The sequence below is a fragment of the Saprolegnia parasitica genome (assembly GCF_000151545.1).
Source record: "Saprolegnia parasitica CBS 223.65 unplaced genomic scaffold supercont2.1, whole genome shotgun sequence".
Classification (NCBI taxonomy): domain Eukaryota; phylum Oomycota; class Saprolegniomycetes; order Saprolegniales; family Saprolegniaceae; genus Saprolegnia; species Saprolegnia parasitica.
Genome location: NW_012156395.1, coordinates 1,353,915 through 1,368,208, shown reverse-complemented (window position 1 = coordinate 1,368,208; position 14,294 = coordinate 1,353,915). Strand labels below are relative to the sequence as shown.

Below are 14,294 nucleotides of genomic sequence, written 5' to 3'. Positions count from 1 at the left end.
GCTGGGTTCGATGGATGCCTTTAGACTAAAGTGCACTCCAAGACTCGATTTTGTACGCATTAACTGTAAAACGTTTATAGGTTTTAATTAAACCTATAAAACGCAGTTGGCGCGCTGTCTGATTGGTCCAGGCAAAAGCATTTTGAAAACTCGATCGATCAATGACGCATCACTGCCTTGACCGCGGCGACCCGGCAGAGGTCGACGGTGCCGTATCCTTCAAGGGCCAACGCATCTCCTATGACGAAGCCAGCGACCGTATGCGCTGCATTTACACACCCAAGCTTCTCTTCCAAAGCTCCTCGGAGCTGCGCAACTACGGATTCTGGGGCTTCACGACAGGGTCCGAGTTTCCAGAACTCTCACCAGCCGACGCTGCGCAACTCGATGCCGGCGCCGTGCACGCGCATGTCGACGTGCGACCGATTTCAATTCCTGGCGTCGGAGAGCAGCTCGGCTTGTTTGCGACGGCACCGATCGCTGGCGACACGCTCCTTGGTGAATACACAGGCGTCGTTCAGGTCGACCGAGGCGACGGCTTCGACAGCTACGGCCTCGCGTACCCGTCGGTCTTCGAAGATGGCAACATGGTTGTGAGTGCAAACGAGTACGGCAATATCATTCGGTGCGTGAACCACAGTTTTCGCCACTTCAACTGCCGGTTTGCGTCCGTCCTCCATAACGGCTTTCTTCACATCGTCTGCGTACGCACTTCCCGAGCTTGCATGTACCGTCTCATGTGCTGTGTTTTGGGTAGAAAACGCTAGGGCCAATTACTCCCGGGACGCAGCTTCTTGTCAATTACGGTCCATCGTACTGGAAAGAGGCTGGTGTCACTCCTTTTGAGTGGTCCGCTGGCGACGCAGATGACCCAAAAAACGCTTCCACGTAATAAACGATTAGGAACCAGCGCGCTTGGCATCTTGGAACGCAACGTAGTGGGCGATCGACGCCGGTGTCGAGACGGGGCGGACAGACGCCAGCGCAGCGACCAAGTGACGCATCTCAATGGCGTCGGCAGTGATGTCTTCGCGAAGCGCGAGCAGCGCTGCCTCCCGGCACACATTCTAGATAAGACGTATGTGCGATATCGTTGGATAAGTGGGAATTTGTACCTCGAGCTCGGCGCCGCTAAAGTACGGCGAGCTGTGAGCAATCGCCATCAAGTCGACATCGCCCGACAGTTGCGCATGTGCCGTGTGAATCGTGAGAATCTACGCACAAGTCAATCAATCCCTCACCGCCGAGTTGATCAACCGCACGTGGAGACGATCAGAAGCTTCTGGCAGCGGCACATACAGCACGCGATCGAAGCGACCGGGGCGAAGCAGCGCTGCATCAATCATGTCGGGACGATTGGTAGCGCCGATGACAAGCAATCCTATCGTGCGAGCGCGTCGTGAGTAGATTGCCGGCGATGCTATTCATGGCTACCATCGGTGGCTTCAACGCCGTCCATCTCGTTCAACAGCGTCGAGAGCACGCGTAGAGCCATGCCAGAGCCTAGCTGCATTATCAGAGATAGTAGTGCACGGCGTGACAGACCGCCAGATCCACCCTCGGCAAAGTCCCGCTTGGACACGATTGCATCGATTTCGTCCATGAAGATGATCGCCGGCGTCGCCGCCCGCGCATCTCGGAAGACCTACTCCTTGCTTTGAGAGCGACAATGATGGCCAAGATGCAATACCTGGCGAATCGCCGCTTCAGCGTCGCCAAAATACGGCGAGAAGACGTCAGCGGCGCTGAGCGTGAGAAAAGTTGCGTGCGACGCATATGCACAGGCGCGAACGATAGTGCTCTTGCTGCACCCTGGTGGGCCGTACAAAAGGATCCCTCGCGGCGGCTAGAAACACGCAGATGTAGTCATGTATGGGTTGAAGACGGCACCTTGAGATTGAGGCGCGCGAACGTCTCGGGAAACTGAAGTGGCCACTCGACAGCTTGCTGCAGCGAGAGTTTAATATCCTCTAGGCCGCCAATATCTGCCCATGTCACAGTGGCAGAGGATTCTTTCGTGAAGGTCTTCGCGCCTCGGAGCGCCGACGCCGGAGTCAATGCCATGGCATTCACGAAGTCTTGAGGCGTGACAAAGGCGCCGTCGTCATCGGGATTTTCGTCTAAAAACAAGCGCAGGGTATGGCAATTGTGCATTTGATAACGTACCCGCAGTCGAAGGCCACCTGCAGTAGCCCCAGTACATGGCCGAGAACTGTTGGTTGCGCAGGAAACGGAGGATGCGCGGTGGCGGCGTTCGGGACGTCTCTTGGCGACGACACGCGATGATGCACGCCTGCCGGCAGAGCGACGCAAGATCAGCCCCGACATAGCCGATGCATCTACGAAGCCCATAAGCGCAAAGCTCACACATGTGCGAATCCGCACTTGGGCGCCAAGAGCGCTGCCACGTCATCTCTGGAGACGTGCGCTGGCAATGGAATCTGGCGCAAGTGCACGCGCAGGATGGCTTCCCGCGCGGCAGCATCTGGCGGACGCAGCGCCACCTCTCGGTCAAAGCGTCCTAGATGTGCATGAGATCTAATGGCCAAGAACGCAAGAGACGGCGCACCGGGACGCCGGAGCGCGGGGTCGATTGCGTTCGGAAGGTTGGTAGCGCCAAAGACGAGGACACGAGGCGCTGTATCCTTGGCGTCAATGCCGTCCATGAGCGTCAGCAGCTGCGCGACGATGCGGCTGTGCGCTCGCGCACTCGTATCGCGCGCGGGGCAGAGCGCATCGAGCTCGTCAAGGAAGAGGCAGAACACGTGGCGCTGCGACGTGGCCGTGAAGGCGCGACCTTCAGCAAAGATGGCGCGGAGCGTTGCTTCAGCTTCACCGACGCCACGCGAGAGGATTTCGGCGCCGTTAATGACGTGCAGTTGCAAATGACATTCGCCTACACGAGTGGCTTGACGTTAGTGTCGCCAACGCAATCACGAGACCTTGGAGTTTGCGCGTGGCAGTGCGGACAAGAAGCGTCTTGCCAACTCCTGGAGGACCAGACAATAGCACTCCTTTTGGTAAAGCTACGCCGAGGCGCGCAGGAAGATCGTTGTGGTCGACGGCTAGCCGAATGAGCTCCTCGACCATCGCGAGCTCTTTGTCGAGACCACCAATCGATGTCGACGAGCTCGTTGGTGCACGCAGCGGAGCGTGGACTGACGTGGCGTCGGAGGTCGCAGATGCCTGAGCTCGAAAGAGGTTGACACGTGTTGCGCGAACGATGCGAACCGGTCCGTTAGCCGGGGCCGTTCTTGTGACGCGAAACTTTAGGTTCTTGGAAAGCGCGTCGGCGTCCGCGTACGGACCGTAGGACGGGAGAGGTAGGTAGACAACGGCCGACTCCTGGACAATGAGGCGGCGGGTTGCATCTTGAAGGAGCCGCTGGCACACGCCATTCTGCAACAGGCGATTGATTGCGTCCGGCGCGATGTCCACGGGCTCCATCGAGACAGTTGTAGCTGGCTGTAGCTTTGCTGCAACAAGTGCTACATCGACGGAGGGTGCCACATTCACGGCGCTGCGGCGGAGCGCCGCGACAGCACTGGCGGGGATCGCCACGGACGCGTCAAAAGCGATCGCTGCGTGGCGCGTTGCATGGGCCTTGCAGAGGTAGGCCTTCGTTCCGGAGAAGACGACGATCGGCGCCCCATTAGGCCAACGCCGTGCCTCCATGAAGTCCAGAGGGAGGCGGCATCGCGCCGTGAATCGATCAAACTCTTGGCTCGCGACGGCCACGGCGACACCCATGCTCGATGCTCGCAAGATACCGTCCAACGATTGGGTCGCACGGAATTATCCGGTAAAAACGCAAAAACGCACTCGTCCTCATTTAATCGCGTGAGTAAAACCTCGGGTGAAACACACGTTAAATGCAGCTCGAAACCGAAACGAGGTGAGGATTCAACCTACCGGTATGACCGCTGTCAGGCTCGTTCTTCTTTAAGTAGTAATGAATTAAAGGGTGTCCGAAGCGTGGCCTCGACGGGATAAATGTTACGCACCAGCTCACTACAGAGATATTAAGCCCTAAGCTTTCATGTGCAGTCCTCAATTCACAAACAAGACCCAGGTTGACTACAGATCACTCCGAGTGGAACTCAGCAATACAAGGCTGACTGGTACCAGTCTCGAGGCACAAGGGAGCCCTTGCTACCTTGTCGCTCAGCAATACTGTCCAGCATCACCAGACCCTCAGCCCCTGACCTAAAACATTCAAACCGGGATGCAGCAAGCGACTGCCGAGGAGACTGCAAGTCTTGCATTGCAGGCGCGTGCGCCTGCGCATGTTGTGAGGTAATGCACACTGGGTATTGCAAGACATCCTGTCTGCTTGGCATTACACTACTACCACAGCCAGTTCTAGCCACAGTTCAAGCCATGGTTCCAAGCTGCGACGCTGCTAATAACTGTGCAGGAGCGAGACGGCGATCCAAGAGGCGCCGCGTGCAGAATGTGTGTGTTTCACACCGGCAACGCCTCCAACCGCCTCGTGTGCAATGGCCGTTCGTACGTTACCACGGCTGGCGCCGGCAGAAAATGCAGTGTCCTAGCGAAGTAAAAGACGCAGAAAAGCCTCGGACGCTGGCGCTGCTGCGAGTTGATGTCGTCGAGAATGCTGGCGCCAAGTCATACGCGCGTGGGCAGTTTCGATTCGTTGGCGGCCAAAGCGCACTTGAACGAGTGCCTTCTCTCGAACTTTACCGGGAGCGTTTCTGCGTTTTTACCGGGCACTTTTATTCGGCGTTGGCGTAATAAAATACAGTTGCTGCCTACTGGCTAGTTCATTTTTTATTTGAGCGACTCGGCCATGGTGAAGATTGTGTCCCTCGGTACGAGCGGCGATGGCGACGACACGCGAGGTTCACAGCGAAAATGTATAGGTGTCCTCCGCCAAGAAGCGGGAACGAAGCCCATCATCCTCGCGAATGCGTTCGACCTCAACTCGTTTACTTATTTCAAGCGCTCTGGGTACGTCGGCAACTGCACGAACGTCATCGCTCATGCGTCGCGGTAGCGTCCGGGAAATGATCACGTTCTTCAGCCGCACGTTCGTCGAGCGGACACAGAAGGGTCAGCGCCAGTCGATCCAGCACGAAGGTAGGCGACTCTTGCTGCCTGATGAGGTAATGACGCGGGGCCCACGTAGAGTACAACTGCCACGTGTACGTCCGCCAAGATGGCCTCGCCGGTATCGTGGTGTGCGACCAAGACTACCCGCCACGCGTCGCGTTTGCGCTCATGAACAAGATGCTCGAAGAGTTCAACAAGGAGACGAACGGGTCTTGGGCACAAAACCCGGGCAACGGCAGCTTGGATTGGGCACCGCTGACAAAGGCGCTCGAAGACTACCAGGACCCGACGAAGGCGGACAAGATCTCGGCCATCCAGAAGGAGCTTGACGAAACGACGGCGGTCTTGTCCAAGACGATTGACAGCGTGCTGGAGCGCGGCGAGAAGCTGGACGACCTCGTGTCCAAATCGGCGGATCTGAGCAGCCAGTCCAAGGTGTTTTACAAGCAAGCAAAGAAGACGAATAGCTGCTGCGTCGTCATGTAGACGCCGGTCAGCGACAAAGCGGAACAATAGATATTCTTTTTGCGTCTAGCTTCCGCACCTGCGCCGGCTGGTGGCAGATGAGTGGCCGAGAGGCTGGGAGAGCTACACTGTACCACGCTCGGATGTGGCGCGGCGCACCTGCCCGATTTGAGGCGGACGGTCGAGAGCTGCCTGTCCTGCGTTCAGCTTTGCTGAAGCTCGTGGTCGACAAAGATCGTGGAGCCAATTTGGATGTTCGGACCCTCGCCGTGTGTAATTGCACTTCGGGCCCGAATTTTTCCGCTGGGTGCATTCGCTGTATCCGGACGCAGCCACCCATACTGGGCCCGATATCAGTTTCCGAAATAGCCCAACATCGGAACGTCGAGACAAGAGCGATGGCCGGCGCCCGCTTCGTCACAGCCCACGCGTGCTGTAAGGACGAGCTCTTCCGCTCCGACTACATCCGGTACGCCTCCGCTGCCAAGACTTGCTAATCGAGCCCACTGCGTAGTACCAACAAGGCGGGCGGCCTCAAGAGCCTGAGGTAGCGTGGACACAGCCACGCGCCTCACTTCGTCCCTAAGCCTTTTCGTACGCTAGGTGCTTTCCGCACTGCTGCCGCGGCCATCGAACCAAGACGTTCTGCGGTACAGGCGTCGCGGTCGAGTGCGACGTGCCCGAGTGCACGCTCGTGTACAGCTACTTTGCATGCAACGACTACGACCACGAGAAGCAGCGTCAGAACTTGAGCCCGTATGCGCACGATAGCAGTGCCAAGGAAGACGCGCCGATCACTTTTGCCGTTGGCAAGCGGTACCGCGTGGCGGATTTCGAGTCGCTCGTCAAGACGAAGGACAACCTCTTCGGCCCAATCTTCCCGGGCGCGCGGCAGCGAGTGCCGGACGCTTCGGCGGCGCAATTTGTCATCAATGGCGATCGGCAGTGCTGGCACTACGGCTGGTTCTCGTCACGCGTCGGGAACAAGTACACGCATTGCCTCAAGGTACGCCTTCTATGCACCGCCGCCACTCATCGAGTTAGGTCTTCTTTTTCCGGCCGGTCGCGGGAACGAATGAGATCGAGTGCATTGAGACGATTCGAAGCAACGACTTTCACATTCGGTCGAGTCGTGTCGTGCGCAAGCAGACTCGTCTCGAGCGCCGTAGCGTGGTGAACGTACCGTCGCCCGTCGACGTGGACGAGGTATCTCTGCGTCGCACCAAAGCGAGCAACTCGGAGCATCGTAGGACGATGTGACATGCTCATCGTCGTCGTCCGAACGCAAGGTGAAGGAAGAGTCCTCCGCCAAATCCAGTCGCAAGCGCGGTACAGTGAACGGCGCTGTCGCTAGGTTTGCTCATGCGATAGCGGTGTAGATATTCTGTGTCTCCTCAACCCCAACTCGCCCCGCGTGACCGAGAAAGTTGCGCGGCTTCAGCATGTGTCGCCGTCAGCGGCGATTCAAGGACGCGCGCTGCCGCCGCTTCTTGGCCTTTCGTCGCTCGTGCAGCGCTCGAACGACGTCTACTTCATCGTGCAAGTGCTGAGCCGCGTCGCCGACTTCCACACGGCAGGGCGGGAGAGCGACGAGGACAACGGACGCGTTACGCGCAAGTACTTCTCGCTGACGCCGTTCCACTTTTCTTTGTCAAGTCGCTCACGCTCGAGCTGCCGCTGTCGTGCCCGCGCATCACGTGCGGGTCACCAATGGAAGGCGTCTTCTCCGTGCTTGTCGCGGGCGTCGAGCGAGCGATCGCGCGCGGGTTCCTTGCCAAGCTCCGGGACTTTGTTTTGCGCCACCCCGTGGACTTGCTTGAAGCGTACAGCACCTTCCTTCGCTTCTTTGAGGATGAGCTGGTGCTCATGGCGCGAGAACTTCCAACACCATGCCACACCATGAACGATCTCGTCGAGTATGTCGCGAGTACCTTCGCGCACGAGCTCGGGGAGAAGTACAAGGAGCTCCTTCCGGCAAGGACACACGCGACCGAGCCGTCCGTTGATGCGCTTTATCTCGGAAAGGAGCTCGTGGCTGCTTTGGCGTCGTCGTCTACAGCGCCGCAGTGGAGCCCTACGCTTAAAAACGTAGCGTGTCTCATATCGATTGAGGGCTCACTTTGGCATAGAACGCCTTTTCTTCGCTCACAGGCAAGTGGACGCGCCTCTCCCTGCAGTGCCGTATGCAGCCGCAGCGTCACCCGTCGTGGCTCTATCGACTCTTGACGGACGTCGCGTCGCGCACGTGGAGCATCGACGACCGCGGCGACGAGATGCTGGTACGACGTCAAAAGTGTGAAAAGTGTAGTGTTCTAATCGCGACTAGATTCTGTGGCCGGGAAGCGTCGGCACGTCCCACATAATCCACAAACTCTGTGGCAAGCACCGGTACTTGGGCCAGTCGCCGTATGGTCTCCGGTCCGAGTGCACGCAGCTCGTGGGGTACCTCGGGAAGCGCAACTTTCGAGACAACACGGTCACGCTCGAGTACTACTACTGGCCCGCAGACGAAGCCGACTCGACATCGATGCGCAAGCGCCTCACGCGCCACTTTCGCACGCACCCGGACCACCCGCATCTGCTTGAGATCCACAACGTTCTCGAGGTCGCCCCGCTTTTCGTTCGTCCCTGCGCCAACACACTGATGCCGAACTGTAGGTCTGCAAGTGCCCCGACGCAAGCGACGATCCGTTGACGGCGGTGGCGCGGCTCAACTACCCGGGCGACTGGCGCCTCGAGTCGAGCTCCATGGACACGTACGAGCGAACGCCATAGAGATTTGTCGATTTGCTAACATATCACGACGCGTATTTAACCTTGGCAAACTCTGTTGTTGTTCAACTCTGTTCGAGACACTGTTCCGAGCGTCCGGATACTGTACAAGAAGAAGGCATGCTCGCCGACGTTCGCAGCCAGAAGGCAGTGCTGCGCAAGCACATTGCCGGGCTCCTGCGCGCCCTCTCGCGGGACGAGGTGGTCGCGCAGAGCGAAGCGCTCGCACAGCACGTCGTCGCCCTCGACGTCTTCCGCCATGCGCGCAGCGTGAGCGTCTACCTTGCGATGGAGGCCGAAGCCAAGACGTCGACGCTCGTGGACGCGCTCTTCGCGGCGGGAAAAAGAGTCTACGTCCCCAAGGTCATCGGCGCCAAGTCGGAAGACATGGTCATGCTGCGTGTTGATTCAGCGACCGAAATGGCGACCTTTCCCAAGGTACTACTGGCTTCCATGCCCGCGCTCGCGACGTCACGATAGCACTAGAGCAAGTGGGGGATTCCAGAGCCGCCGTCCAGTTTGCCCAGCGGTCGTCCTCGTATCGATGCACTCGACGCGCTGGACGTCGATATCGTGCTGGTCCCCGGAGTTGCTTTTGACCCTCGCTGCAACCGGCTCGGCCACGGGAAGGGCTACTATGGTACACGCCTTGCCACTCGTTCGCTTGTCATTCCAATGCGTATATAGACTGCTTCCTCGAGCGGTACGCCAGTCGAAATGGGGGGAAGCTCCCTGTCACCATCGTACGTGTCGAGTCTATGTGAGGGTACCTTCGACGACGTTGGGCACAGGGCATTGCGCTCGAGGCGCAGATTGTGGACGCTGTTCCAACGAGTGGTCACGACAAGATGCTCGACATGGTCGCGACGCCTCAAGGCATCCTTCGAAGCAGCGCGAGTAGTTAAAATCGCACGATTGCTTTACAGGATTAACGTCTTAAAGCAAGATGCGGTACTTCTCCGTCGATGGGACTTGATTGAGGACGACGCGACCGCTGTACGAGACGGAGGCAAAGAGCCACGAGTCGGCCGAGCCCCACGCAACCGAGTACACACTGTCTTCGTGCTCTTCGTAGCTCTTGATCTTGGCGTCGCCGACATCAACGCCTTGCTCCCTACACAGATGCATTGCACGTCTGCAAAATGGCGGGAAGTATGTACGAGTCGCCGTCATCCATCTCAAGCAGGGGCGCTGACGAGATCGACGAGACACGCCAGAGGTTCACAAGACTATCGGAGCTGGACGAGAGCACAAGCTGGTCGTGGAACCGGTTGTACTTGACGCACCAGATCCTAGGATACCGACTAAGATGATTTTTCACGCTTCGAGCTCAACCAGTGGCTGTGACCCGAGAGAGTCAGTAACGCCGTCTGCGGCTTGCGTAGATCCCAGAATTTGACTTTGCCATCTTCGCCGCCGCTTGCAATGTAGTACGGCTTGTTTGGGTTGTAGTCGACGTCGCGCGTGCACCCCAAGTGCGCATCTTCAATCACGTGCGCAAGCCTAGATCGCGAGCTTAAGTGGAGCAACGGGGTCTCTGTTTCGTACTTGCCAGAGCGAAGATCCCACGACTGAATGGACTCGTCCACCGTAGCGGTGATGTTGTGCCGATGGTGAGGATCCCATGTTACGCCTGTCAACTGCTTGCCTTCGCCGAGCGATACCTTGGTTGTCTCCTACCAGCGTGCGCATGAGGGACATTGCCAGAAGCACAGCCACTCAACCTTGCAAGCTGCGCCGCCCTCCGCAAGCGCCCATGTCGCGATGGACGTCGCATTGAGAGACGCAATCGCTGCTGCGCTCGTGTCTTCGTGCGGATTCCAAATCGCCCTATGCAGCATAATGCACTTCGTGTCTCATTCTGGCTATCGTACTTGTTAATGGCCGATTCCATGGTCGTTTGAGCTGCCAGTGTCATTTGGGCCGGTGTGTCGACGGACGTTGCGACGGGATCTTCGACGCTCTCGAGCTTCCAAACGGCAAACGTCGGCTCGTTGCGCTCTAGCACGGAGACGGCTCCGAATAGGCTACGAGAATGAGCGGGGTGTTGTACCCGATGTGAACGTCGTAAGAATCGTGTGGGCGCGCTGCGGCAAGGGGCACATGGCGAAGTGCTGGAGCGGGCTTGCATGCGAGTACGCCCGAAGGAAGCTGAGGTTGGCGTCGAGGAGGTGAAGCTGATTGGGCTTCTTCGTGCTCGGAGAGCACGTACCGACAACAAAGCGCTGCTGATCGCTCTCGCCGTAGATGGCATCGACACACCGCGCGATGCGCTTCCCCTCGTACGTCGCCGCCTGGCCGAACATGCTAAGATCCGACTGCACAGCGTAAAACTTCATATTTACATATACTGTCTTTTCGTATGTGGTTTTAAGCCTCTTTCTTTTCGATACACCATAAGAACACATAGATACCTCACCTTGGTTGCGTCAGTTTAGCAACGTGAGTACATACCTTGGAATTGGAGATGCGCAATCCATAATTGGTTGCACGTGCTGTCGTAGTCTGGCTGGTGGAGCTCGACTCGAGGAGCTCAAATGCACCCAATGGTGCGACCAGGCGCATCGAAACAGCTACTTCGCATTTCCACCTCTCTGCACCAAGACCTGTGAAATTGAATACTATTCTCGGTGTCGATACTTACTGACGAACTTTGTTTCGTGATACACGGAGCTGAAGGGCTGATGCTCCGTCGCTAAAGGGAGCGTGCAGCTGCGTGAAGACTACCTTGTTTTACCAGAAGCATTGATCATGCTGTCCACAGGAGCTTGTCTAGTGCACCCTCCAAGCAACGCATTTACTGAATGCGAACTACCACCAGAAAGAACAGGGTATTTTTGTTCCAGAAAGCGCGGACTTGCTGATCTGATTGATTTGATAATTTTCGAATTCTGAACCCGTTTGGAAGGATATAGCAGAGAAATCAGCTTACTAGTATGTACCTTGTCGAGAGTCACGCCGAGACGCTTCTGCCGTGCACATTGCAGAGCGCAGCTTGATCCTGGCAGTTCGATGCTACGACGTGCAATAGGCGGCCGCAAAGCAAGACCTGTACTAGTAGTAGCTTATTCACGTCGTGTGTAGGATCGCGTATTCGGCATTAAGTTCGGCTTTTCTATGCCTGGGACAAGCGACGGGTCTGGCTGCAGCGTTGAGGCGTCGGTAACGTCGGTTAGGTTGGAGCATACTCAACACCAGGTATTTTCCGTGGGGCGTTTATCGTGGCTTCAACTCATTTGGCCCTGCTACAATATTATGAAATATTTTATCTTACATAGTTTTCTGAAGTAGTTTGACATGATGCCATTTAAAATCGACTTAGAACCTGAAAATTAATATTGAAGCTCCCATTACGGCGCCGATCCACAGCCGGCAATAAAATCCAACGCAATTTGTACATTCCTTCGATACAACGTTTATTAGCCTTTAAAAATCACTAGTATCACTGTTCGGAGAGGCTAACTGCGTCTTTAAAGGAGCCTATGTCCCTTGTTATGAAGGAACAGTACCAAGAAGGCGACGGATAAAAATACGGCGGCCGTTTTGAGTGGTGTTTGGGCAGTCGGAAACTTGAAAGCCAGCGCCCAAGCTAGCTTTTTACGCTTAAGACGACGGCCATCACCGAGCTTCCGAGACTCGGCCTCGACCCGCGCTGCTTCTGCCCACGAATGGGATAGCCCTCTACGCCACTAAGACGACGACTACGATGAGCGCCCCGACGAACAAGCCCTCCCACGTCCAGTACGACCAGCTGTCGTTCTTGATCCTCGACGCCCCCAACGACTCGAACCTGCCCTTGTACCTCAAGGAGTTCAAAAAGTACCAGGTCACCGACATTGTGCGCGCCTGTGAACCGACATACTCGGATGCGACCGTCGAGGCCGCGGGCTTCCGTGTGCACGAGATGGAGTTTCCGGACGGCGAGCCGCCGAGCCAAGAAATCATCCAGAAGTGGCTCGTCCTTGTCGAGCAGACGATGAAAGACAATGCAACGAATAACGCGGGCACGCATCAGTCAGACAAGACTGTGGCAGTGCACTGCGTCGCAGGTCTGGGCCGTGCCCCTGTTCTTGTCGCGATCGCGCTCATGGAGCATGGCCTCGACGTAATCACAGCCGTCGAGCATATTCGCAAGGCGCGCCGCGGCGCGATCAACCTGCGCCAACTCAAGTACTTGGAGAAGTACACTCCCACTCGCAAGAAGGACAAGTGCTCGATCATGTAGGCGCCAAGACAACAAACGATAGACACCTAGTAAAACCTGGCGAATACACCATGCATTGTCATTGGGAGAGTTCATTTCGCGTTGGCATCACATAACTCATGACAAAAAAGCTTTCTTTGTTCACGACGACGCAATATATTCATATTAGATCACCGTGGGAAAGACAATGACGTCGTCCGTCACTGTGGCGTTGGCACCCGTCGCATTGACTGCAAGCGTCGTCGCGGCCGGCGTCACAGGCGCAAGAATCACATCTGCTTCGTTCGACGCGTTGGCAGGAAACATAATCGTTTCCGTTGTCGGCACCTGGGTCATGTTGGAAGGGACCACGACTGCCCGAGCAGGTACCGCCGTCACATTGAGCACGTGCGAGGCGTTGGCCACTGGTGCGACAATGACGTCGTCGACGGTAATGTTGGTCGGCACGATGGTCACGTCGCCCGAAGCACTCGTCGCATTCACGGCAACAATCGTTCCTGCCGTCTTGTTCGTGGCCGTGGTGTTGGCCGAAACCACGGTAGCTGGCGGCGCCAGCGTCACGAAGACCTCGTCGTCGGTGGCGTTGCCAGACGAACCGTTGCCGAAAGCCAGCGGAGTCACGGCAATGACCGGGATCGTTTCGTTGCCGCGAACCGTGATGTTGACGACCACAGGCGCGTCAATGACGATCGCGGTGTTGTTCTTGTCGCCAGTCGCTTCTGTAGTCGGCACTTCGGTGACCGTAGTCTTCGTCGTCTTGATGTGAATCTTGCTGAACGAGCAGACAGACTCGCCAAACTCGGTCTTTTGGCACGTGGCATCCTTGGGTGCGACGCACTTGGCGAACGCGACGTAGCTCTTGAGCTGGCTGAGGCAGTTGCCGACGGCAATGTCGCCCTTCTTCGGGCACTTGTGGCCATCGTCGTCGTCACTACCGCAAACGGGGCCCTTAATGCAGTACGTCGCGTCGCCAAGCACGTTGATGTTCGTGCACTTTTGTTTGTATTGGGGTGGCATGACCATGGGCACGCACTGCGAATAGTACTTGCTAAGGACTACGCACATGTCGCCGTCACGGCACGTCGTCTCGCCTTCAAATCCCTTGCCGCCGCACTGCGAGTACGTCGGCGGGCCCTTAAGCGACGGGTCAGGCACACACTGCGACCACCAGTCGTTGAGGTGCTTGCAGAGGTGACCTGGCGTGCACTTGGTGTGGCCCTTGTAGTGCTTGCCACCGCACTGCTGCCATGGCAGGGCGTAGTTTTTGGCCTCGGACGATGTCGTCGAAAGCACATGCGCCGTGTTGATGAAGTGGCCACGGAGCGCGGATGCCCCCGAGAGGGCAAGCGAGATGAAGCTGAGGTCCATCGCTCCACCAATTCAAGAATGTGACTGGCCGACGAAGTGCACCCGCCACCTGAATCGCTCGACTCGATACCAGATGGCCAGCCAATTATCTCGGTTTTTGTATGTCATTGGTGCACTGGCTCGACTGCTATGATCCGAGGCCCAACGTGATAGGCAAAAGTGTCATTTGCGGCCTGTCGCGCTGCAGCTGCAATTGGGAGCAGCTCGACCAAGCCCTGGTTATACAGTGTACACCGAATAGAGATGCACCGAGGTGGTTGGCCATTCTGGTTGGTTAAGCTGGTTGCCTTCGTCGCAGTTGCGACGTCGCGTCAAATTCGGCGCCGAAATTGTCGGTGTTCGAACCGGATAAACGGCATATCCGGAATCTTCAGGCGAAGCTCCCTTCAAACGATGCCCCCACATGGAATTT

The 14,294-nt window shown here is 57.0% G+C and overlaps 8 protein-coding genes across 8 annotated transcripts; 5 read left to right on the top strand and 3 right to left on the bottom strand.

Annotated features, from left to right (window-relative positions):
* Positions 1-161: 161 nt before the first annotated feature.
* SPRG_18860 (hypothetical protein) lies at positions 162-767 on the top strand (the record flags this gene model as incomplete). Its single annotated transcript, XM_012338686.1, has 2 exons — positions 162-625; positions 758-767. 2 exons carry the CDS (start codon positions 162-164, stop codon positions 765-767), a joined length of 474 nt encoding a protein of 157 aa, XP_012194076.1.
* Positions 768-899: 132 nt separating this feature from the next.
* Positions 900-3,772, bottom strand: SPRG_00500 (hypothetical protein; the record flags this gene model as incomplete). Its single annotated transcript, XM_012338594.1, has 11 exons — positions 2,943-3,772; positions 2,570-2,896; positions 2,386-2,521; positions 2,167-2,339; positions 1,891-2,120; positions 1,691-1,846; positions 1,546-1,645; positions 1,435-1,503; positions 1,263-1,381; positions 1,116-1,214; positions 900-1,067 (listed from the first exon to the last, which is right to left on the bottom strand). Exons 1-11 carry the CDS (start codon positions 3,748-3,750, stop codon positions 900-902), a joined length of 2,385 nt encoding a protein of 794 aa, XP_012193984.1. The 5' UTR covers positions 3,751-3,772.
* Positions 3,773-4,797: 1,025 nt separating this feature from the next.
* On the top strand, positions 4,798-5,609 carry SPRG_00499 (hypothetical protein). The gene is made up of 4 exons (XM_012338593.1): positions 4,798-4,832; positions 4,884-4,971; positions 5,018-5,100; positions 5,150-5,609. Exons 1-4 carry the CDS (start codon positions 4,811-4,813, stop codon positions 5,557-5,559), a joined length of 603 nt encoding a protein of 200 aa, XP_012193983.1. The 5' UTR covers positions 4,798-4,810; the 3' UTR covers positions 5,560-5,609.
* A 327-nt stretch (positions 5,610-5,936) lies between these two features.
* On the top strand, positions 5,937-8,313 carry SPRG_18859 (hypothetical protein; the record flags this gene model as incomplete). The annotated part of the gene is made up of 10 exons (XM_012338685.1): positions 5,937-6,007; positions 6,053-6,085; positions 6,142-6,544; positions 6,583-6,744; positions 6,789-6,867; positions 6,918-7,144; positions 7,195-7,626; positions 7,668-7,817; positions 7,865-8,143; positions 8,197-8,313. 10 exons carry the CDS (start codon positions 5,937-5,939, stop codon positions 8,311-8,313), a joined length of 1,953 nt encoding a protein of 650 aa, XP_012194075.1.
* Positions 8,314-8,430: 117 nt separating this feature from the next.
* Positions 8,431-9,215, top strand: SPRG_18858 (5-formyltetrahydrofolate cyclo-ligase; the record flags this gene model as incomplete). The annotated part of the gene is made up of 4 exons (XM_012338684.1): positions 8,431-8,748; positions 8,797-8,950; positions 8,998-9,053; positions 9,102-9,215. The coding sequence occupies 4 exons, from the start codon at positions 8,431-8,433 to the stop codon at positions 9,213-9,215; spliced, it is 642 nt and encodes a 213-aa protein (XP_012194074.1).
* A 31-nt stretch (positions 9,216-9,246) lies between these two features.
* On the bottom strand, positions 9,247-10,644 carry SPRG_00498 (hypothetical protein; the record flags this gene model as incomplete). The annotated part of the gene is made up of 7 exons (XM_012338592.1): positions 10,364-10,644; positions 10,185-10,311; positions 10,035-10,140; positions 9,859-9,986; positions 9,646-9,813; positions 9,471-9,602; positions 9,247-9,424 (listed from the first exon to the last, which is right to left on the bottom strand). The coding sequence occupies exons 1-7, from the start codon at positions 10,614-10,616 to the stop codon at positions 9,247-9,249; spliced, it is 1,092 nt and encodes a 363-aa protein (XP_012193982.1). The 5' UTR covers positions 10,617-10,644.
* Positions 10,645-12,016: 1,372 nt separating this feature from the next.
* SPRG_22053 (hypothetical protein) lies at positions 12,017-12,535 on the top strand (the record flags this gene model as incomplete). Its single annotated transcript, XM_012338742.1, has 1 exon — positions 12,017-12,535. The coding sequence occupies one exon, from the start codon at positions 12,017-12,019 to the stop codon at positions 12,533-12,535; it is 519 nt and encodes a 172-aa protein (XP_012194132.1).
* A 144-nt stretch (positions 12,536-12,679) lies between these two features.
* Positions 12,680-13,882, bottom strand: SPRG_18857 (hypothetical protein; the record flags this gene model as incomplete). The annotated part of the gene is made up of 2 exons (XM_012338683.1): positions 12,680-12,841; positions 12,884-13,882. The coding sequence occupies 2 exons, from the start codon at positions 13,880-13,882 to the stop codon at positions 12,680-12,682; spliced, it is 1,161 nt and encodes a 386-aa protein (XP_012194073.1).
* Positions 13,883-14,294: the final 412 nt, after the last annotated feature.